The sequence below is a fragment of the Calypte anna genome, chromosome 14, assembly GCF_003957555.1.
Source record: "Calypte anna isolate BGI_N300 chromosome 14, bCalAnn1_v1.p, whole genome shotgun sequence".
Classification (NCBI taxonomy): Eukaryota; Metazoa; Chordata; class Aves; order Apodiformes; family Trochilidae; genus Calypte; species Calypte anna.
In genome coordinates this window covers 1,110,236-1,127,375 of record NC_044260.1, presented here as the reverse complement: position 1 = coordinate 1,127,375, position 17,140 = coordinate 1,110,236, and the positions used below count along the sequence as shown (strand labels likewise).

The 17,140-nt window shown below is 49.2% G+C and overlaps 2 protein-coding genes across 2 annotated transcripts in view; both read left to right on the top strand.

Moving 5' to 3' along the window:
* The window catches only part of CACNA1H (calcium voltage-gated channel subunit alpha1 H), a 208,143-nt gene extending 202,171 nt beyond the window's left edge, over positions 1-5,972 (top strand). The window contains exons 34-36 of the mRNA XM_030459930.1: positions 846-1,029; positions 3,960-4,129; positions 4,824-5,972. Coding sequence (XP_030315790.1) covers positions 846-1,029; positions 3,960-4,129; positions 4,824-5,972 — 1,503 coding nt within the window. The remainder of the gene's footprint in view (positions 1-845; positions 1,030-3,959; positions 4,130-4,823) is intronic.
* Positions 5,973-11,889: 5,917 nt separating this feature from the next.
* On the top strand, positions 11,890-14,020 carry B9D1 (B9 domain containing 1). The gene is made up of 7 exons (XM_030459808.1): positions 11,890-12,018; positions 12,240-12,308; positions 12,386-12,497; positions 12,568-12,664; positions 13,194-13,256; positions 13,380-13,447; positions 13,616-14,020. The coding sequence occupies exons 1-7, from the start codon at positions 11,923-11,925 to the stop codon at positions 13,759-13,761; spliced, it is 651 nt and encodes a 216-aa protein (XP_030315668.1). The 5' UTR covers positions 11,890-11,922; the 3' UTR covers positions 13,762-14,020.
* Positions 14,021-17,140: the final 3,120 nt, after the last annotated feature.

The window sequence follows — 17,140 nt, the reverse complement described above, 5'->3', positions numbered from 1 at the left end:
ATCAGCACTGCAGGGATGTGTTTGGACCCCTAGAGCTTCCTAAGACCCTAAGGAGTAAATCTGCTGTAAGTTAACTGAAAAATCAAAGCCTCAGAAGCAGTGAGGGGTCAGGTTGAAAGTCTGCAATGTGCTCTGTCCAGGCATTTCAAACTTGATCCATTTCACATTGACAGCAAATGCAGAGAAATACCTTTTCTACTCCCAAACAGGCTCCATGCTCACATCCCTGCTGCCATGATGTCTTCTTCCCTCTGCCTCCTGCCAAGGGGCTGTTGTCTTCTGCTGGGGTCAGCAGTGCCCAAAATGCACCAGGCTGTAGGAGAGAGGCCACAGGGTTTGAATGGTGTCAATGTCTATGCTTAAATGTCTGCCTGCTTGCCTGGTTTGGGGAGATTAATACAGGAATTGCCAGAAACACGTGGTACTCCTGCTCAGGCCAGGACTGGCCAAGTTTTGCCCGTCTGTCCCACAGTAGCTTTGAGGAGAAGGACATCATCACCCAGCCTGAGCTAAAAGCATCCCTGGGACACTGAGAGCTGAGCAGGGTGAGCTGTGCTGGCTTTTGCATGTTTTTAGACAGTGGGCCCCATTTTCCTGGACCTTACTTTCTCTCTGCAGTGTCCAGGAGTTGGCTTAGTGGTGGATCAGAGATGCCTCATTTTACTCCAGCCGCAACTTGAGCTCTTACCTCGGCGTAGCTTTGCTATCCCCTTGCCTCTCTGTAAGGTGCCAAGAGGAACATCTGCACAAGGTTTTAAAACTAAAAAGCAGACAAGAAGGAGATTGTCATATATTCCCTGCCAAGCTGCTGCATGACCCTGTCACCCTCTCTCCTTGCTTTGCAGGCTGGTGCAGCCTCCCTGAGGCCCCAGGACTCTCAGAACCTCCTGACGGTCCGCAAGATCTCCGTGTCCCGCATGCACTCCTTGCCCAACGACAGCTACATGTTCCGGCCAGTGATGCCAGCAAAAGCCCCTTTCCCCCTCCACGAGGTGGAGCTGGAAACGTATCCCTGCAAATCCCAAAGAGGTAAATGCATCCCTGCAAATCCCAACTAGATTGTTTGCAGAGTTTTCCTTTTCCTCCTCCCAGCCAAAGCTGAGGGACAGCAGATACTTCCCCCCCTCCCTGGAAGTGTTGATGGGTTGGATGGGGCTTAGAGCAACCTGGGCTAGCAGGAGGTGTCCCTGCCCATGGCAGAGGGTTGGAACTAGCTGGTCTTTAAGGTCTCATCCAACCCAAACCAGTCTGGGATTCAGTGGTTTAACACCATCTGTGATTCCCCCAGAGCTGCACAGTTTTCTGTTTTCCTCACATCACTGCGTTTTCTCAGGAGAAAACTCCTGGTGGTTGGGGTGTTGGATGTGGGAGAAGTGGGGCTCCCAAGCAGTGCAGAGGACAGGCTGTTCCCTGAGGAAAAGGGCTGCACATTTCTCCTGAAGGGAACAGCCCTGACATCATGACTACGGATCAATAAAACCAACCTGAATTAAGCTGTTGTCAGCGCTGCTTCCTGACCGAGCTCCTTCCCAGCTGTTGTTTCAGTCTTCAGTCTCAGGGCAGTATCTTTTTAGCACAGTACATTGAGTTCAGAGATGGAGAAGTTTCTTTGGGAGCATAAAGATCAGAAACCACTCTCCAGTGCCTCCCTGGCCTTAGAATGGATCCTGCAGAGAGACCCCACAGTCAGGGAAGCACGAGCCATGCGGAGCCTTTGAGTCTGCATTTACCCAACTGCATCCCAATACATTTCCCCTAAAATGCCTTTCTAGCTTTTTTGTTCTGTGAGTTGGTTAGAAGGGGAAATCAATAAGAAAGAAAATACCTGCCTCCCTAAAAGCACGTGTTCTTCTTGAGTGGCTGCCAAGGACTCACCAGCCTGGTTTCCTTTAGTGTTGTTTGTAACGCAAGAACTGCTTGGACAGTTGAGTAGTGGGTTTGCAAACCCTGGTGGAGCTGGCAAGATTTGCTCTGATTTCCTTGGGCAAAATAACTCTATGTTTGTTCAAACTCTCTGGATACCAGTTAATGTTCTCTGCTCAGTATTTATTATTATTTCACCTGCAAATTCTTTGCTAAGCAAAGAAAACAGAGGTTGGGTTTCATGGCCCAGCTACTGGGGATGGTTTTCATCCCTGTAGTGGGTGTAAATCAGGATTTATACCAATATAAAACTGCTGTGATGTTGGCAGGGTTGGGTAGAACTGACCAAGAATTTTCTCATGCTTCCCAAATTTCTCTCCAAGAGCACTTGGGTGATGGATGTAACACAGGGGTTCACGTTGATCTGGTAGGTGCATCCAACCAGCAGCACCCAGAGCTGTGCTGCTCCCAAGCTCACTAAACTCTGGTTTAAGTCACAGTCTCATAAGTTACATGTAAGTAAAACTGAACACAGAGACTCACATTAACCTTTGTGCTTCCATGGATTTCCCAGCCTCGGTTAAGGATGTCTGCTCTTCTCCCAAATATTGTGAGGTGACCAGATCTTAGGTTATTTTGGTCTTAGTTGCAGCTCCCTAGAAAAAAACAGAGAGGAAAAAAATATTCAAAAATCCAGAGATATTCAGTGTTCCTGAGCATGCAGTTCAGAGGGGTTTTGGTTTCCTATATGAGAGCTGGATGGAAAGTTTCCAACAGAAGGAAATTCCAACTAAGGACAGGGAGGAGAGCATAGGGGTTTGATTTTATGACTCTGTTTGTGACTGATTTTATGACAAAGTTGTTCTGCATCATAAAAGACATTTTGTAAAGCCTTGGTTAGCACATGAACAGTACAGACTCAGTCTGAAACTCTGGCTGTAGGACACCCCAAAAAAGAACTAGGGAGAAGTGGGGGGTGAGGGTGGGAACCTCACACCTCTACAGTGTTCTGGGGAAAAGCTCCAAAGAAAAATTATTTTAAACACTAACTTTTCTTTCTTCCTAACCACCAATCTCTTTCTGAAATGCAACTGCAATCTGTCTGGATGGCTTTTGTCACAGGTTCAAGTTCCCTGACCTCTGGGTGAGATCTCTTGAAGTGATGGATAGCTGTGTTTTTAACATGGAGCAGCAATGTAGAAACAGACGTTGGGTTTCAAGCTAATGAGGACAATAAATCCTGCAGCCAAAAAAATAAAAAAGCAAAAGGTCTTCCAAACAACACAGAGCTTCAGTAAAGCAGCACAACGACGGGGCTGGGGGCCTTGCAACTCAGCTGGCAATGAGGATGAAAGTGATTCCTGCCTGATATGTGAGCTCAGGGGCTGTCAAAGCACTTGAAGCTGTCTCCGTTCTGCTGGTGGGACCATGTTCAGCCAAGATCTGCCTCCTGGTGGTAGAGGTTGGGCTGTAAGAATGGGAACACAGCCCTGTGGGTGCTGGAGGTGGCAGGGTGCCTGCTGGCTTCACCAGGCTGTGGGTTTGATGTAGGTTGAGCTGTGGAGGCTGAGAGGGAGCTGAGCAATGGTGCTTTTGCCTCCATGTGGTGGAGCAGTGTAAGGCTGGGAGGCCATTCCTGCCAGCACTGCAAAGACAACCCAAGCATCCTGACTTGAATGACCTGGCACAGCCATCAGACTTCCCTGGATCCGTGTTCTCCCAACAGGCAGCACCCTTTTACCTACCCACCTAAAGCAAAGCTACCAGGAGGGGAGCAATGGCAGGGTTCAAATGCAACCCCACCTCCTGCCCTTCATACACTGCCATGTGGTCCTGGTGCCACCACCCACCCAGAGTGTTGTAGCAGCTGGAAGAGAAGATTCCTCTTACCTGAAACAGAAAACAGAGGCTGTGAGCTGGTTTTTAACCCTGGCACTACCCTAAGTTTTACACTGAGGCTTGGGACTTCAGCCAGACAAGATGGGTTTTCCTTTCCCTTCTTGCATTCTATGGGCACTGGTTCTGCCTCAACCCTTCCCATCCCCATGCCAGCAGCAATGCTCACTGCTCTCTCTCTCTCTCTCTCTGGTTCCCAGGCTCCATCACTTCCATCCGCTCCCAGCCCGTGGGAACATGTTCCTCTCTGAGAGTCCCAACTGAGTCCCTGCAGCTGGCAGTCTGTTCTCCCAACCATGGAGGTCGCTGGAAGATCTCACCACACATCACACCTCGATCTCCAACTCTCAACAAGCTGCTGTGCAGACAGGTGAGAGGCCAAGAGCCTGCAGAGGTAAATTCCTTCATAGTCACCTGGATCCTTTCCCTTCTTTTCCAGTCCCCTCATGGTTTTCTTTTCTTGGAGCTGAGAATTTAATTCCCCTCTTTAGAACAAAATGTTTCTGGTGCCATAAATTTTAATCTACTCCAGTCTCAGCAAGTGACACCCAAGGGAAGGTCCTTTTTGCCTCCTTTCATCTTGGTGGAGGTATTCTTCTGTGAAAGAACAGCTAAAGCACAGAGAGAAGGTGCCCAAATCTATTTCATCAGAGCTGTGAGAACCTGCAGTCAGCCCTACACCGTGTCACTCCAGACAGGTTGCTCTGACTCAGGATTTGGTGCTAGAGCAACACTGAGACCCTGTGGAAAGCCCCAGCAGATCTAAACCCTGGACATGCAGGGTGTGGGTCTGCTTGTTACCCAAACTGCATCCCCTGGCCAGGGAGGGTCTGTGGGGGTTGGCATGATGGGGCAGGGATGGGGCAGTGCAGGGTGTGTTAGACCCACCAACTGTTCCTCTGTAGGTTTGATGTATGTTGAGCTGTGGAGGCTGAGAGGGAGCTGAGCAATGGTTTCCTGAGCAATGGTGCCACATTGCATCACTGGAAGTGCCACCAACCTGGCAGATCTTGCCCCATCTCTCTCTCTCTCTCTCTCTCTCTCTCTCTCTCCTCACATTCCAGGAGGCCATTCAAAGGGACTCTGAGGATGGACAGGCTCCAGACCGTAAGAACAGCCTGCAAACAGATCCTGGAGAGATGCCACCATCAGCACAGCAGCCCCAGAGCGCCCTCACTCCCAGCCCACTCCACCCCACAGCTGCCTCCCTCCCCAGCACCCCCCCAGCCTCCCCACATCGTCCCCCCAGCACACTCACACAGAAGCACACCCACGGCCAGCACAGTGTCCCCAGCCGGCCACCCAGCCCTGGTGACAGCTCCCCCAGCCCCCAGGGCTGTCCCTTTGAGTCCTCTGACCTGGCTGACGAGGAGGTTCGGCACATCAACAGCTCAGCCAAAGACTGGGGAGGGGAACACTCGGAGGTCGGGAGCCGCTCGACTTCACCGTTCACCTCCCCAGCCCCATCTCCCCAGTCCCTCAAGAACTGCAGCACAAGCAGCCTCTCCAGGGGCAGCAGCAAGGAGAAGGACTTGAGGAAGTTTTACAGCATCGATACCAAGGGCTTCCTCAACAAGCCCAGCTGGGCAGACGACCAAAGGAGGCACTCCATCGAGATCTGCCCCTCCATCAGCGACGGGGACTTTGAGGACCGTGCCAAGGAGAAGCGGCGCTCTCCTCCTGCCCACATCCAGATGGAGTCCGAATACATCCACGGAGCCCGGAGGAAGAAGAAGATGAGTCCCCCCTGCATTTCTATAGATCCTCCCATGGAGGATGACAGCGGGGCGGCCTCACGCACCAAACCCTCGGAGAACAGCACGCTGCGGCGAAGGACCCCGTCCTGCGAGTTCCCGGCTTACAGAGAATCCCTGGAGCTCGTGGAGACCCAACCCGGGGAACCGGCCTCCAAAACGGAGCGCCGGGGCCACCTGACCATCCCTAATTTTTCCTACGAGCAGTTGGACAACAGCTCCTTGAGCAGCCTCTCGGATCTCCTCCTGGACAGCGGGCAATCCACGCCGCCCTCCGGGGGGGACTCCCGCTCGGATCCCGGCGCCTCCGAACTGAGAACAAAAGAACATTTAAAAACTCAGTGGAGCAACGCTGAGAAAAGCAAAGAGCTGCTGGGCACGGCCAAGAGCCCCCTCCAGAAGCAGGACTTGGTCCCAGTGACTGTTGCAACAGAAGAAGACATGGATGACCCAGTATAGCTGTCTGGGAGGGGGGGCTTGGGGGGTCTCAAGGGCTTGACACCAATGTGGGGGGTTTCAAACTGAAGGGACTGAGCAGCCACGGGTAGATGGGTGGCTGCTCACTCGTTTGGTTTTTTCCCTTTCTCACAGTCACTTGTTCTTAAGCGCTGTGGAAGTTTGCAAAAAAAAAAAACCAAAAAAAAAACCACACAAAAAAAACCCACCACAACCAAAAAAAAGAAAAAAAACCCCACAACAACATCAAAAATAAACACAGGAAAAAAATTACAAAAAGAACAAAACAAAAAGAAAATTAAGAGGAACCAGACAAACGGCTGGACGACACGGTGATGGGTTTCAAGGTGGGGGGAGCAGCTGTGCAAAGAGTTTGGGCGTTGGGTTTCTGTTCTAAAGGGAAGATGGAATCAAATCAGGGGGGTTGCATCGTTCCTCCTGCCCTGCTCTGTGGCCTCAATCACATTGATTCAGGTTCAAGGTGGTGGTGGTTGCAATTTGGGGGATTCTCTTGGGGTTTTGTTGTTGGTTTTGTTTTTTAGTTTTTGTTTTGTTTTGTTTTTAAAGATGCTCAACTTTTACCAAGGCACCTTTTAGAGATGTCACGTTAGGCAGGAGTGCCCAGGAGATGGGAGCTGTACATTGTCTGTATATCAGCAGTTATATAAATAGAAATAATGTATTTGTGAGATACAAAACAAGGAAAAACCAAAAAAAAAAAAAAAAAAGACAAAAAAAAATATACCCACAAAAACTCTCTCTTCATAATGCACATATTTTTATAGACAAATGATGCTGGTTTTTGCATTACGTGTGACTCTGCAACTGGGTGGTGTTTCCTTGGGATTTATGTGGAACTAATTATCACTGCCATTTGTTCTCCAAGTGTTTCTCTTCTTTCTTTGCTTTCCTTTTGGTTTTCCTCTCCTTCCCTCCACCATCATCCCACCAGCTTCTTGTCACAGCTGCTGCTTTAGCCGTCCTGCTCATTTTTCTGTTGTACTTTAGAGGTTGTCCTAACCACAGGAAAAAAAAAAAAAAAAAGAAAAAAAAAGAAACCAAATCACTACTGAACTGTAGCCAGTGCAATAATAAGTTATTCATTCTTCTTGTCTGTACAGATGTCCTGTTGCCTTTTTTTTTTTCTTTTTTCTGTTCCTTTTTTTAACTGAAATTCAGGTTAAACATCGCAATAATCTGAACTAACGTGCACAAACATGGCTTCTTGTGTTACACAGAGAAATAAAATGAAAAAAGGAAAAAGTTAAATTTACAGAGAGATTTAAAAAAAAAAACAAAACGAAAACAAATAAATAGTAAATTATTTAAGAAATGTATTTTGTTTACCACAGTTCAAAGTAAATTATTGATACGTTATGTAAAGGTATAAAGAGCTGTCTTAGGTGATGTTCCTTGTGAGCATTCAAGCTAAGGATTTCTCCTCCCCATAGCAAAAAGCCCTTCAGAGCCTCGGGGCAGCCCTACCCATCCCTTTTCATCCCTTTTCCACTCTTCCTGGCAGCCTTCCCCTCTGCACCTCGACACCCACCCGGCTCCACCTGAGAAACCTCCACAGGAATCCAGGTCACCTGCTAACCCCTTTTTTTTTTTTTAATTATTTTATTTTATTTTTTTTTATTCTTACAGTTTTAGGGTTGATTTTTCTTCCTTAGCCTCCAGTCCCTCTCCCTTCTCTCCCTGGGACAGCTTCTCCCTGGAAAGCTGATGCTGAATCAGAGCAGCAATGAGTCCAGCGCCGGTGCAAAGACACACAAGGGAAGGGGAGGGGGGAAAACAAAATAATAATTAAACCAACTGTTTTTGTTTGGTTCGTTCCATGCCGCCTCATATTTATGCATTCACATATATCTTCTGTTATTTATGCATTCATTACTCAAAAGGAAATGTATCTTGTTTCACATGTATTAAACTGTATAAACTGGAAGCCTGGCCTGACTTTGTGCCGCAGGGTGAGGGGCAGCCCTGTTCCAGCCCAACCTGAAGGGCTCCATCCCACCCCTGGGACTCGGCATCCCCTAAAAGATCTTTTTCATGGCCAAACCATCCCCTTCCAGCATCTGGAGCTGGTCCCACCTCCTCCTTGGCTCCAAAGGTGCTGCTTGGTGCATCCCTCACCTCATGCAGGAGCCTCCGTATGTCGAGTGGCTTCGTGCCAGCCGCCTCCCAGCACCTGCACTGCTGTAATTAAAAGTCATTTAGGATTATCATCAGTAATTATTCCCTCTGAGTGGGATAGCAAGAATTCCAGAAAAACACCATAAAAATTATTAATAGAGCTTTAGAAAGGGTGGCAAAGCCTTTGGTTGCAGTTTAAGCAGCAGAGTGGAAAGCAGGGGAGGTGAATTCCCCTCTGCTGGGCTGACTCCTGCCCAGAGGCACAGGGGACGTTTTGTGATTATTGAGCTTTGGGGGGCAAGGCATCATCTCCCCCCCCCTGGCCCAAATCCCTGTCTCAGCAGCCCAGAAGTGGAGGAGAAGCCTTGTGCTGTGGGGTGATGCTGGACAGTGACAGAGTGGTTGCTTAAGGAGCAAACTGGAAGATTTTGAGGCCACAGCCACAGGTCAGGGATGAGGTTTGCTCCTGTGGCTCCTGGTCTAGGCTCTGCCCAAGCTCTCACTCATGGCTTTGGAGCCATGGACCAGCACCAGCCTCTGTATGAGGTGGTTAAATATTGGGGGTATCAGATCCAGGAACCAAAGCCTTGATTTTGCCTCAGGAACCACACCTTGGAGCACATTAAATGAGGCTTTGTCAGGATAGAAAGCAGCCAAGGGGTGTATTATTTGACACTATCAAAAATATAAAGGGAGGGGAAAAGAGGTGCTTGCTCTGCCTGTCACCCAGCCAGGACTGGGATGAGACTGTGGGAAGCAGCTCCTGTCCTGCTGCAGCAGGACACACACCAGAAACCCCTGGGAGACCAGAGAATGACCTTGAGTCACTCCCCAGTGTCTGTTTTGGGGATGGTCATCTGGGTGTACAGGTTCAAACCCCCCCCCCCAGCTGGGTACTCTGCTCAAATTTGGCCCTGACCAAGGCACAGAGAAACCACAAACATCACCCAGTGCTGATTTTCCTGCTGGTGGAATCTCTGCCATGTTCAGCAGTTTCCAGCAGGCTGTCTGCAAGGGTTGTGTTGCTTCAGAGCAGAAGTGAAAAGCAGCAGGCAAATGGAAGTCATTATTATTTAATTGGATCGATTCCTATTTTGCATTTTTAATGACAATTCAGTCCTGTCCATTTGTCAGCCAGACTCTGCTCCACCACTCCAGCAAAACCACAGCCTGCAGGGATGGAGCCACTGCAGGAGCCTTGGAGGAGCAGGGATCAAAAAAGGATTAGAAACCACAGTGTTAAGGATGGACAGAGGAAACCATCACAAAGTGACTCAAAGATGGTCTCTGCTTCAAGGGTAAACTTCAGATGGCATAGAGCTGAAAATCTCTTTGTCAGGTATTAAAAAAAACCCAAAAACTTCCATCCAACTCCAAATCCATCCCCAGTGCAACTTGATATAACCCTCAGCCTGCCAGTGTGAGATCACACAGGTTGCATGAATACTGACAAGCATCTGATATTTGCACAAGCTTTCTTAGGATGAATAATTAAATTCCCTTTATCCATTAAACCTTCCCTATTAAGCTTAAACCCCTGGCTGTGCTTTAATGGCTGGGGTCACCTCATCTTCCATACAGGAGGCAGGGAGGGGGTTAACACCACTTCACTGGAAGAGGATTGAGCACCCTCCTCTTGGGAGCTTCAGTTGTCCCAGGGCCTCAGGAGCAGGTACAAATGTTGAGCTGCTTAAAAAACACACAACACAAAGATTATTTCAGCCCCACTGAGCAGCTAATTAGAACAAGACAGGCAAGGGAGGGTAGGAAAAAGGTCTCATTATGGCTGGGAGGGGACAGAGTCCTGCAGGGACAGGGGACTCACAGCTCCTGAATGACCCCACTGCCTGCTCCCTGTCATGGGGAAGCTATCCCAGTGCTGGTATCAGCTCCTCCAGCAGCTGTGGATCACTTGCCATGCAAGGAAAGAAAATTCTGAAGTTGGCTCTTAAGAAGCTGGTAGCCAAGTGAAGTGTTAGCTAACTGCTTGCTACCTACCAGACAGCAGCCTGAGAACTGGTTTATTCTCCCACCCCCGATAACTTTCAGTTTGAATGAATTATTTTCTCTTAATCACTTGGGAGGCAGAGGAGAAGAAAGGATAAAATTCAGCCATTCCCTCCCATTCCTCCTGCTTTGCTCCCATTCTTCTCTTGGCCAGATTTGTTTGCTGAATGCTAAAAAAAAAAAAAAAAAACAAAGAAAGAAAGAAAAAAAAAACCCCAAACAAATCAAAACAAATTAAACCTAAATCATTGGGTTGAAATAGACACTGGCAAATTTGTTTGCTGGATGTTAAAAACAAAGCAAGCAAACATAGAAACAAACCAAAACACTCAAATAAAACCTGAATAACTGGGTTGAAATAGAGATTGACAGGGAATGCAGCTATTAGAACTCAGAAAGCATTTTTCATCACAAAGAGTAATGGTAAGTGCTGTCAGTCCAATAGGAACCACCTCACCCCTTTGGACAGATCCAGGGGTGTCTTGGGGTTCTCCTCTTGCCTTCAGGGAAAGTCCCCTGCAAGGAACAGCACTGCGAGGAGCCCAGGCAGCAAAACCACCACCCCCAGGTCTGCCAGAAGGGAGGTAACAGGGAGCCAGGGGATGAGGACAAGGAATGAGGTTTTGTCCCAGGCTGGGGCATTGTCCCCACCGTGCTCATCGGCATCCCTGCGCCCAGGGAACACCAAGAGCTGCCAAGCCAGGGCTGCCTTCATTCCTCTAAGGGTCTGGTGGCCACCAAATGCCCCACGGGTGGCTCACAACAAGGGGAGGGAGCATCGTCTGAGATGGAGAAGACAGGTGAGGAGATGAACCTCGGGAGATGAACCTCGGGAGATGATGAACCTCGGGACATGGTGATGAACCTCGGGAGATGATGATGAACCTCCGGACATGATGATGAACCTCAGGACATGATGAACCTCGGGAGATGATGATGAACCTCGGGAGATGGTGATGAACCTCGGGACATGGTGATGAACCTCGGGACATGGTGATGAACCTCGGAAGAGGAGCCTCGGGACATGATGAACCTCGGGAGATGGTGGCTCAGCCTCTTCGGTGCCAACGTGTTCGGCGAAGCTTCCCGGCACGACCGCGGCTTCCGTGGGGACCCGGGCAGCAGATTCCAGCGGTTTCAGCCCTGCAGAGCCTCAACACGTTCACCTGCCTTGTTTACACACAGCATTCACCGCTCCCTTTTAATTAGAGCCCAGTAATTACACCGGGACCTCCCCATCGCCTCCCCGTCCCGGGGCGCGCATCCCGACCCGGGACATCCCGAGGCGGGGATCGCTCCTGGAAGGGTGAGGGGATAACCAGGGGGCACTGAAGACCCCAAAGGCTTCTCCCCCCCTCCTCATAGCAGCGTGGGGACCCCCTGGAGCCCCCACACCCTCCCACCCACCCCCCCCCCCCCTCGGGCTTTCTCCCCCGGGCAAAGGGTCTGGGAGCGGACGGAACCGCCTGGGCCCAGCCGGCAGCAACACCTAGTGGCCACGGCTTTAAAAAGCGCTTTCCAGGGTTTGAAAGAGGTGAATACGAGGAAGAAAGAAATTCAGAAAGCTCAAAATCCGAAGTGAATAAGCGGGCGGCTGGGGCGGCCATGGGTGAGGCCAGGGAGCAGCTCGGGGGTGGGTGGAAGGGGGGCGGCTGAGCCCGAGGGGTGAGGGGGGAGGTGAGGGGAGAGCTGGCGGCGTTTTGGGGCGATCTACCCGCATCTTTTGGGGCGATCTACCCGCATTCTGGGAGGCGGGGAGCCCCCAAACGCGCTCCGCTAATCTGTCCCTTCCGCCGCCCCGTCCGTATCCATGGCAACGGGAAGGGCCGCGCCCGGCGCCATGGCGGCCACCGAGGGTCCCAGCGTTTTCCTGGTGTCTGTCACCGGGCAGATCGAGAGCGGGCAGGTGAGGGAACCGCGACGGGACAGGCGGGGAACCCGGGCCGCCGGTCCACACTGCTCGGGCCGGGCCTCAGCAGCGCGGCCCCGGTACCGCAGCTGAGGCCTGGACCGGGCTCGCAGTCGCCCGGGATGCCCCCAGCCGGGTGTTACTGGACCCTCGGTCCGGTGTTACTGGGCCGTCCACCCCTTCCCAGTTTCCTGACCCACACGGCCTCTCCCCCGCAGTTCCCCGGCTATGATGATCTCTACTGCAAGTTCTGCTTCGTCTACGGCCCAGACTGGGTTCCCACCGCGGTAAGAGCCCCCTGGGCACCGCCTGGGGGCAGGGGGCTCGGGGCCATCCCCTGCCTCATCCATCCTCCCCTTCACAGGGCCTGGAGGAAGGCATCTCCCAGATCACCTCCACCAGCGAGGTGGCACCCACCACCCTGGTCTGGAACTTCCCCATCGACATTACCTTCAAGAGCACCAACCCCTCGGGCTGTGAGTGCTGGGGAGAGGGGGTGCAGCTGGCAGAGCAGGCTCCCCCCTCACACACCCAAATCTCCTGCAGGGCCACAGATCGTGGTGAGTGTCTACGGACCTGACTTCTTTGGAAACGACGTGGTCAGAGGTTATGGAGCTGTTCATGTCCCCTTCGTACCTGGAAGGTGAGGTCACAGTCATCTTTCAGGGCTGAAACAGATTTTTAAAGACTTTTTTCCAGTTACTGTGTTGTTTCAGGAGCAAAGATACTCCTCTGTCTTCCACTTGTGTCTTCTCTGTTTGGTACAAAGCACATGGACTTGTCCTGTTGGAATTGGATGATCCTTAAGGTCCCTTCCAACCAAAACCATTCCATGATTCTGTGATCTCCTAGCAGCAGCCTCTGGCTATCAATCAGCTAATTTTTGGTAATCCTGTAGACAACTGTAAAGTCAAAACAGGCATGAGGAGAACACAAGCATGAAGCACAGCCCATTACCCCCCCCCGACTCTCAGCACACGCTGAGATCTCATTCCCACCACTGGAAAAGGAGGACAATAAATTCTTCTCATGCCAACAAACTCTTCCTTCATGGAAGGGGGAGCATTTTTGCCTTGAGATGCTTGGTGGTCTGACACATCAGAAGTTCTGGTACCTTTCTAAGTGTAACAGTGCTGTTTGGGTCATTTCTGTGCCTCTCATGTTTGTTTTAGGCATACCAGAACCCTCCCTATGTTTGTCCCAGAGTCCACATCGAGGCTGCAGAGGTTTACAAGGTAATAATTAAAGACTCATTGGGGGGTTTATGTCCTTTTGTTTTTTTTAACATGCATGTAAATTAACTGTATCAACACCAGTGAAAGTACCTGGCTCATTATTTTTTAATTTTCTTTTCCAAGCTGGTTCACAGGGAGACGTCCAGAATTTACTGACCCCAGAGTGGTAGCACAGGGAGAAGGCAGAGAGGGTGAGTGCCCAGGAGCTCCAATCCTTGCCTGACAGCAGGGGCCACAGCTTGGCCATCCACCTGCTGGAAGGAAGTGATGTTGTTCCTCCTGAGAAATCCTCCCTGGATATGTGAGGAGTCCCAGCAGCATTCCCTTAGCCACCTTTGGTCACGTTTTCTTTCTTCTAGTGACAAGGGTGAGATCTCAAGGCTTTGTCACCATTTCCTTCAACGTAGTGACCAAAGATATGAAGAAGTTGGGCTATGATGTGAGCCCAAGTGATGTGCAGAACCCTTCCATGGTGCCTCTTGCAGAAAGGTTTCATAGGTACTGAGCTCAGCTGGGGGATCTCCAAAGGCTCACAGAGAAGTGAAGCACTTTGGGGTTTTTGGTGACAAAGAGAAATGAAGATCTGACCACACTGAGAAGATTCCACTTCAGACTGTTCATCCAGAAGAAACACAAGCTGTGGAATCATTACCTAAGTATAATCCTTTCAGTAAGCATACAGATCAAAGGATTATGTAAATATGATTGTGTGATACTTGGCATTTTTATGAGTAATATCAATAAATTTATTTTTTTTTATTACAGCCTTTTCTACATTCTTCATGGGCTTAAAGAATAGGAAAGTTTATAGCTGTAGCAGTTTTCCTGTATTTAAAACATCACTGCAAACCCAGTTCTTTTACTACTGTGTTTTGTTGTGGGGGTTTTTAAATGGTAAAAATGGGAAATTGAAATTATTATTGCAGCCTCATAAAAGGAGAGAACAGTGAAGTGTTCTGGTGAATGTAACACATGCAAAAGCAAGGCCAGTTTTCTTTATAACCCCACACAGTCCCTTAGAGCCTGTGCAGAACAGAAACACCTTTCCACATTTCTTCAGTGAAGCAGCTTGAGCTTTTTTAGATCAAGATGACGACTCTCCCATTTCCAGATTTTATTTCTCCATCAAGCATTTTAGGCTGAATAAACTTCCCTGTCTTATTTGGGTGTCCTTCAGCTGGTAGGGTTTTTGTTGTGATGTTTAAGCCCTGACTCATCCAGGATCTGCTGTGTTTACAGGTACAAAAGAAAAAGAAGTGTGAGCTACAATGAAATGACTAATCCTTAGTCATTTTCATATTTAAATTTGGGCATGTAACCTCTTGTGTTTGACTCTGGGAATGACTTTCCATGATTCCTGTGCATGAACTACCAACAAAACAACTGTAGAAACACAAGAACTGACAGTGCTGAGCTGCAGAGCCTCCAGTACACATCAAACCAAGCATCCCTCGGAGTGATTTTCTCATGCTGAGCAGTGTGACTGAATCAATATCATTTCTGCAGACAATGTGATCACTGTAACTTTGCTGTAAGCATCAGCATCTTCTACTCTATAAATACTTCTCCAAACACAATTACAAGATTTGTTTTTCCATCCCTTTTTTTACTTTTCTTCTCACTGTTGGTTTTACACTTCCAGTAAAATCCACCACCAGTTGTTTTGGCAACTGCTGTAATCTCTGCACTGAGTCATGCTGGAATCAAAATTAGGAAGCATTTCCTGTTGGCTCAGAGGAGATGCAAGGAATTTTGTTTCCTTTTCAGAAGTATTTGGGAAGCAGGTTGCTGCAGCAGCAGGCTAAGGATCCCGATTTGAAACACTTCAAAGGCAAACATTAAACTTAATGCTGCTTAAGTAACTTCTTTCCCTTGAGCACAGTTACTTGCCCCCATTCCAATTAGAGCAGAACTGCTCGACAGGGACTCTCAGCATGAGAAACCCGTCAAACCCAGAGAAAGCCCAAACCTGGTGGCCACGGGGGGGCAGTGAATTTATTTCTGCTCAGCTTTGCCTGGTGCCACAACCCCTCTGCTGCAGCTCAGTCGCTGGATGCTTCCTGCACTGTTACAGCTTCACCATTAACAACCACGCTGCCTGGGCCCTCAGAAGGAAGGTTAATAAATAAATAACTTTTTTTTTAAAGTTGTTTTTTTTAAAAAAAATTAAAATCCCATTAAAAAATAAACAAAAAACCCCCAACCCCTAACTCCACAAAACAACATTTAGGTGACTAAGCAGATCCCACATTGCTGCCCACATTATTCAGGCTTTTTACCTTTTGTCTCAGGGTTTGGTCGGGGTTTTTTTTTGACTCCTCTGTGTCTGGAGCAGGATTGGTAAGAACCTCACACACCTCCTCCACGGCCATAAGGTGTTCCTGTGGGGCTGACACTTTGCTCCTCAGCCAAGGGCTGCTGTGGGGGTGATGTTTGCAGTGTTCCCTTTTGTTCTGAGGTTTGGGATCTCTCCTCAACATGCTCCTCTTCCAGACACAGGCTTGCTGCTGCCCAGGTAATTTTCTGGAAAACTCTCTCTGGTTATCATGCCTTAGATTTACAGTCCAGATTTTCTGTACAGTAATCATAAGGCAGCAGCAGATGTACTGCTCTGTCCTGAGCATTTGACTTGCAGGCACCCACAGACTTATTCTAATCTCATTTACTTATGTAGCTGTACAAATAACCTGAGCTTTGTCTTATTTCTTTGCTTATTGAAAAGAGGTGCCACAGGAGAAAAATTAGAGTGGGGTAGAAGAGAACATAGGCAAATAAACTCCAACAGATAAAGTTACTAAAAAAAAAAATTAAAAAAAACCCTCAAGATTGTCTTCCCAGCTTGCACTTTCCTTTGGTACTCAGGCGTGGCAGAGCATTAGCAGCTGTTTCACCCTGGAGAGAATCTCTGCTGTTAATGAGAGAGGAGCAAAGTTAGACACGAGGCTGTGCTGTCAGTGAGTGACATTAATAAGGAAGGGATTTATCACCCATTGCAGGTAAAGGTTAAAAGAACTTAAGCTTTAAGAACAGACAAAACCCAGAAAAACCCCAGCCTGGCTGTAGCGGAGGCTCAGAGTCATTTCCTTTCGCCCACTCTCCAGGCAGCTGTAACCACCCTGCTCCTTGCTAGTTAATAATTCCCCCTTTTATTCAAAACTGGACTGAACCTCCCAGCCCTCTGCAGCACAGAGGGCAGCACTAGGCTGTCAGCTCGTGCTGGAGCTCTTGTTTTGTTATGCTGAAGTCTCTTCCAGGCAATGAAATTTGGTCTTAACCTCCTAATGCATGGGGAGGGGGGAAATAAATCTGTATTCAGAACACAGGGAGAGGCTTCAAGGCCATCAAAGCAGAGTGAGACCTGCTAAAGGCAAACGAAGCCTGGGAGGTAGCTGAGGACTCTGCAGAAGCTCTCCTGGTCTGGAGGAGCCCAGCAGGACCATCCTCACCTCGTGGCAGAGTTTTCCTGGAGGCACCTGAATCAAACCCTCCAGAAAATGGTAAATCATTTGGATACCTGACACTCCCAGCCCTTCCTACAGCATCAGCTCCTGCCCTCTCGTGGCAGATTTCAGCCTTTCGGGAGGTGTTGCTGATCACAACATTTTGGGAAGGACACCCAAGGTTTGCCTGTTCCTCCTGGACAAGTGCTCCATGCAAGTGTCCTGCTGTCCCCCTCCCCAGCTGCCTGGCAGGAGCGGGGCTGAGCCAGAAACCTGAGCAGCAGAGAGCTCCAGAAACTCTCCTTGTCCTGAGGCTGGGAAAGCTCTTTTACAGCACTGTGACTGCAGCAGCTTGAAGTTATCTCCCTCTGAAAATGAGACTCCTGGAGATGGATGAGAGCTGACAGCGACTGCTTCCCGGCAGCAGTGATGGTTTGGGAGCAG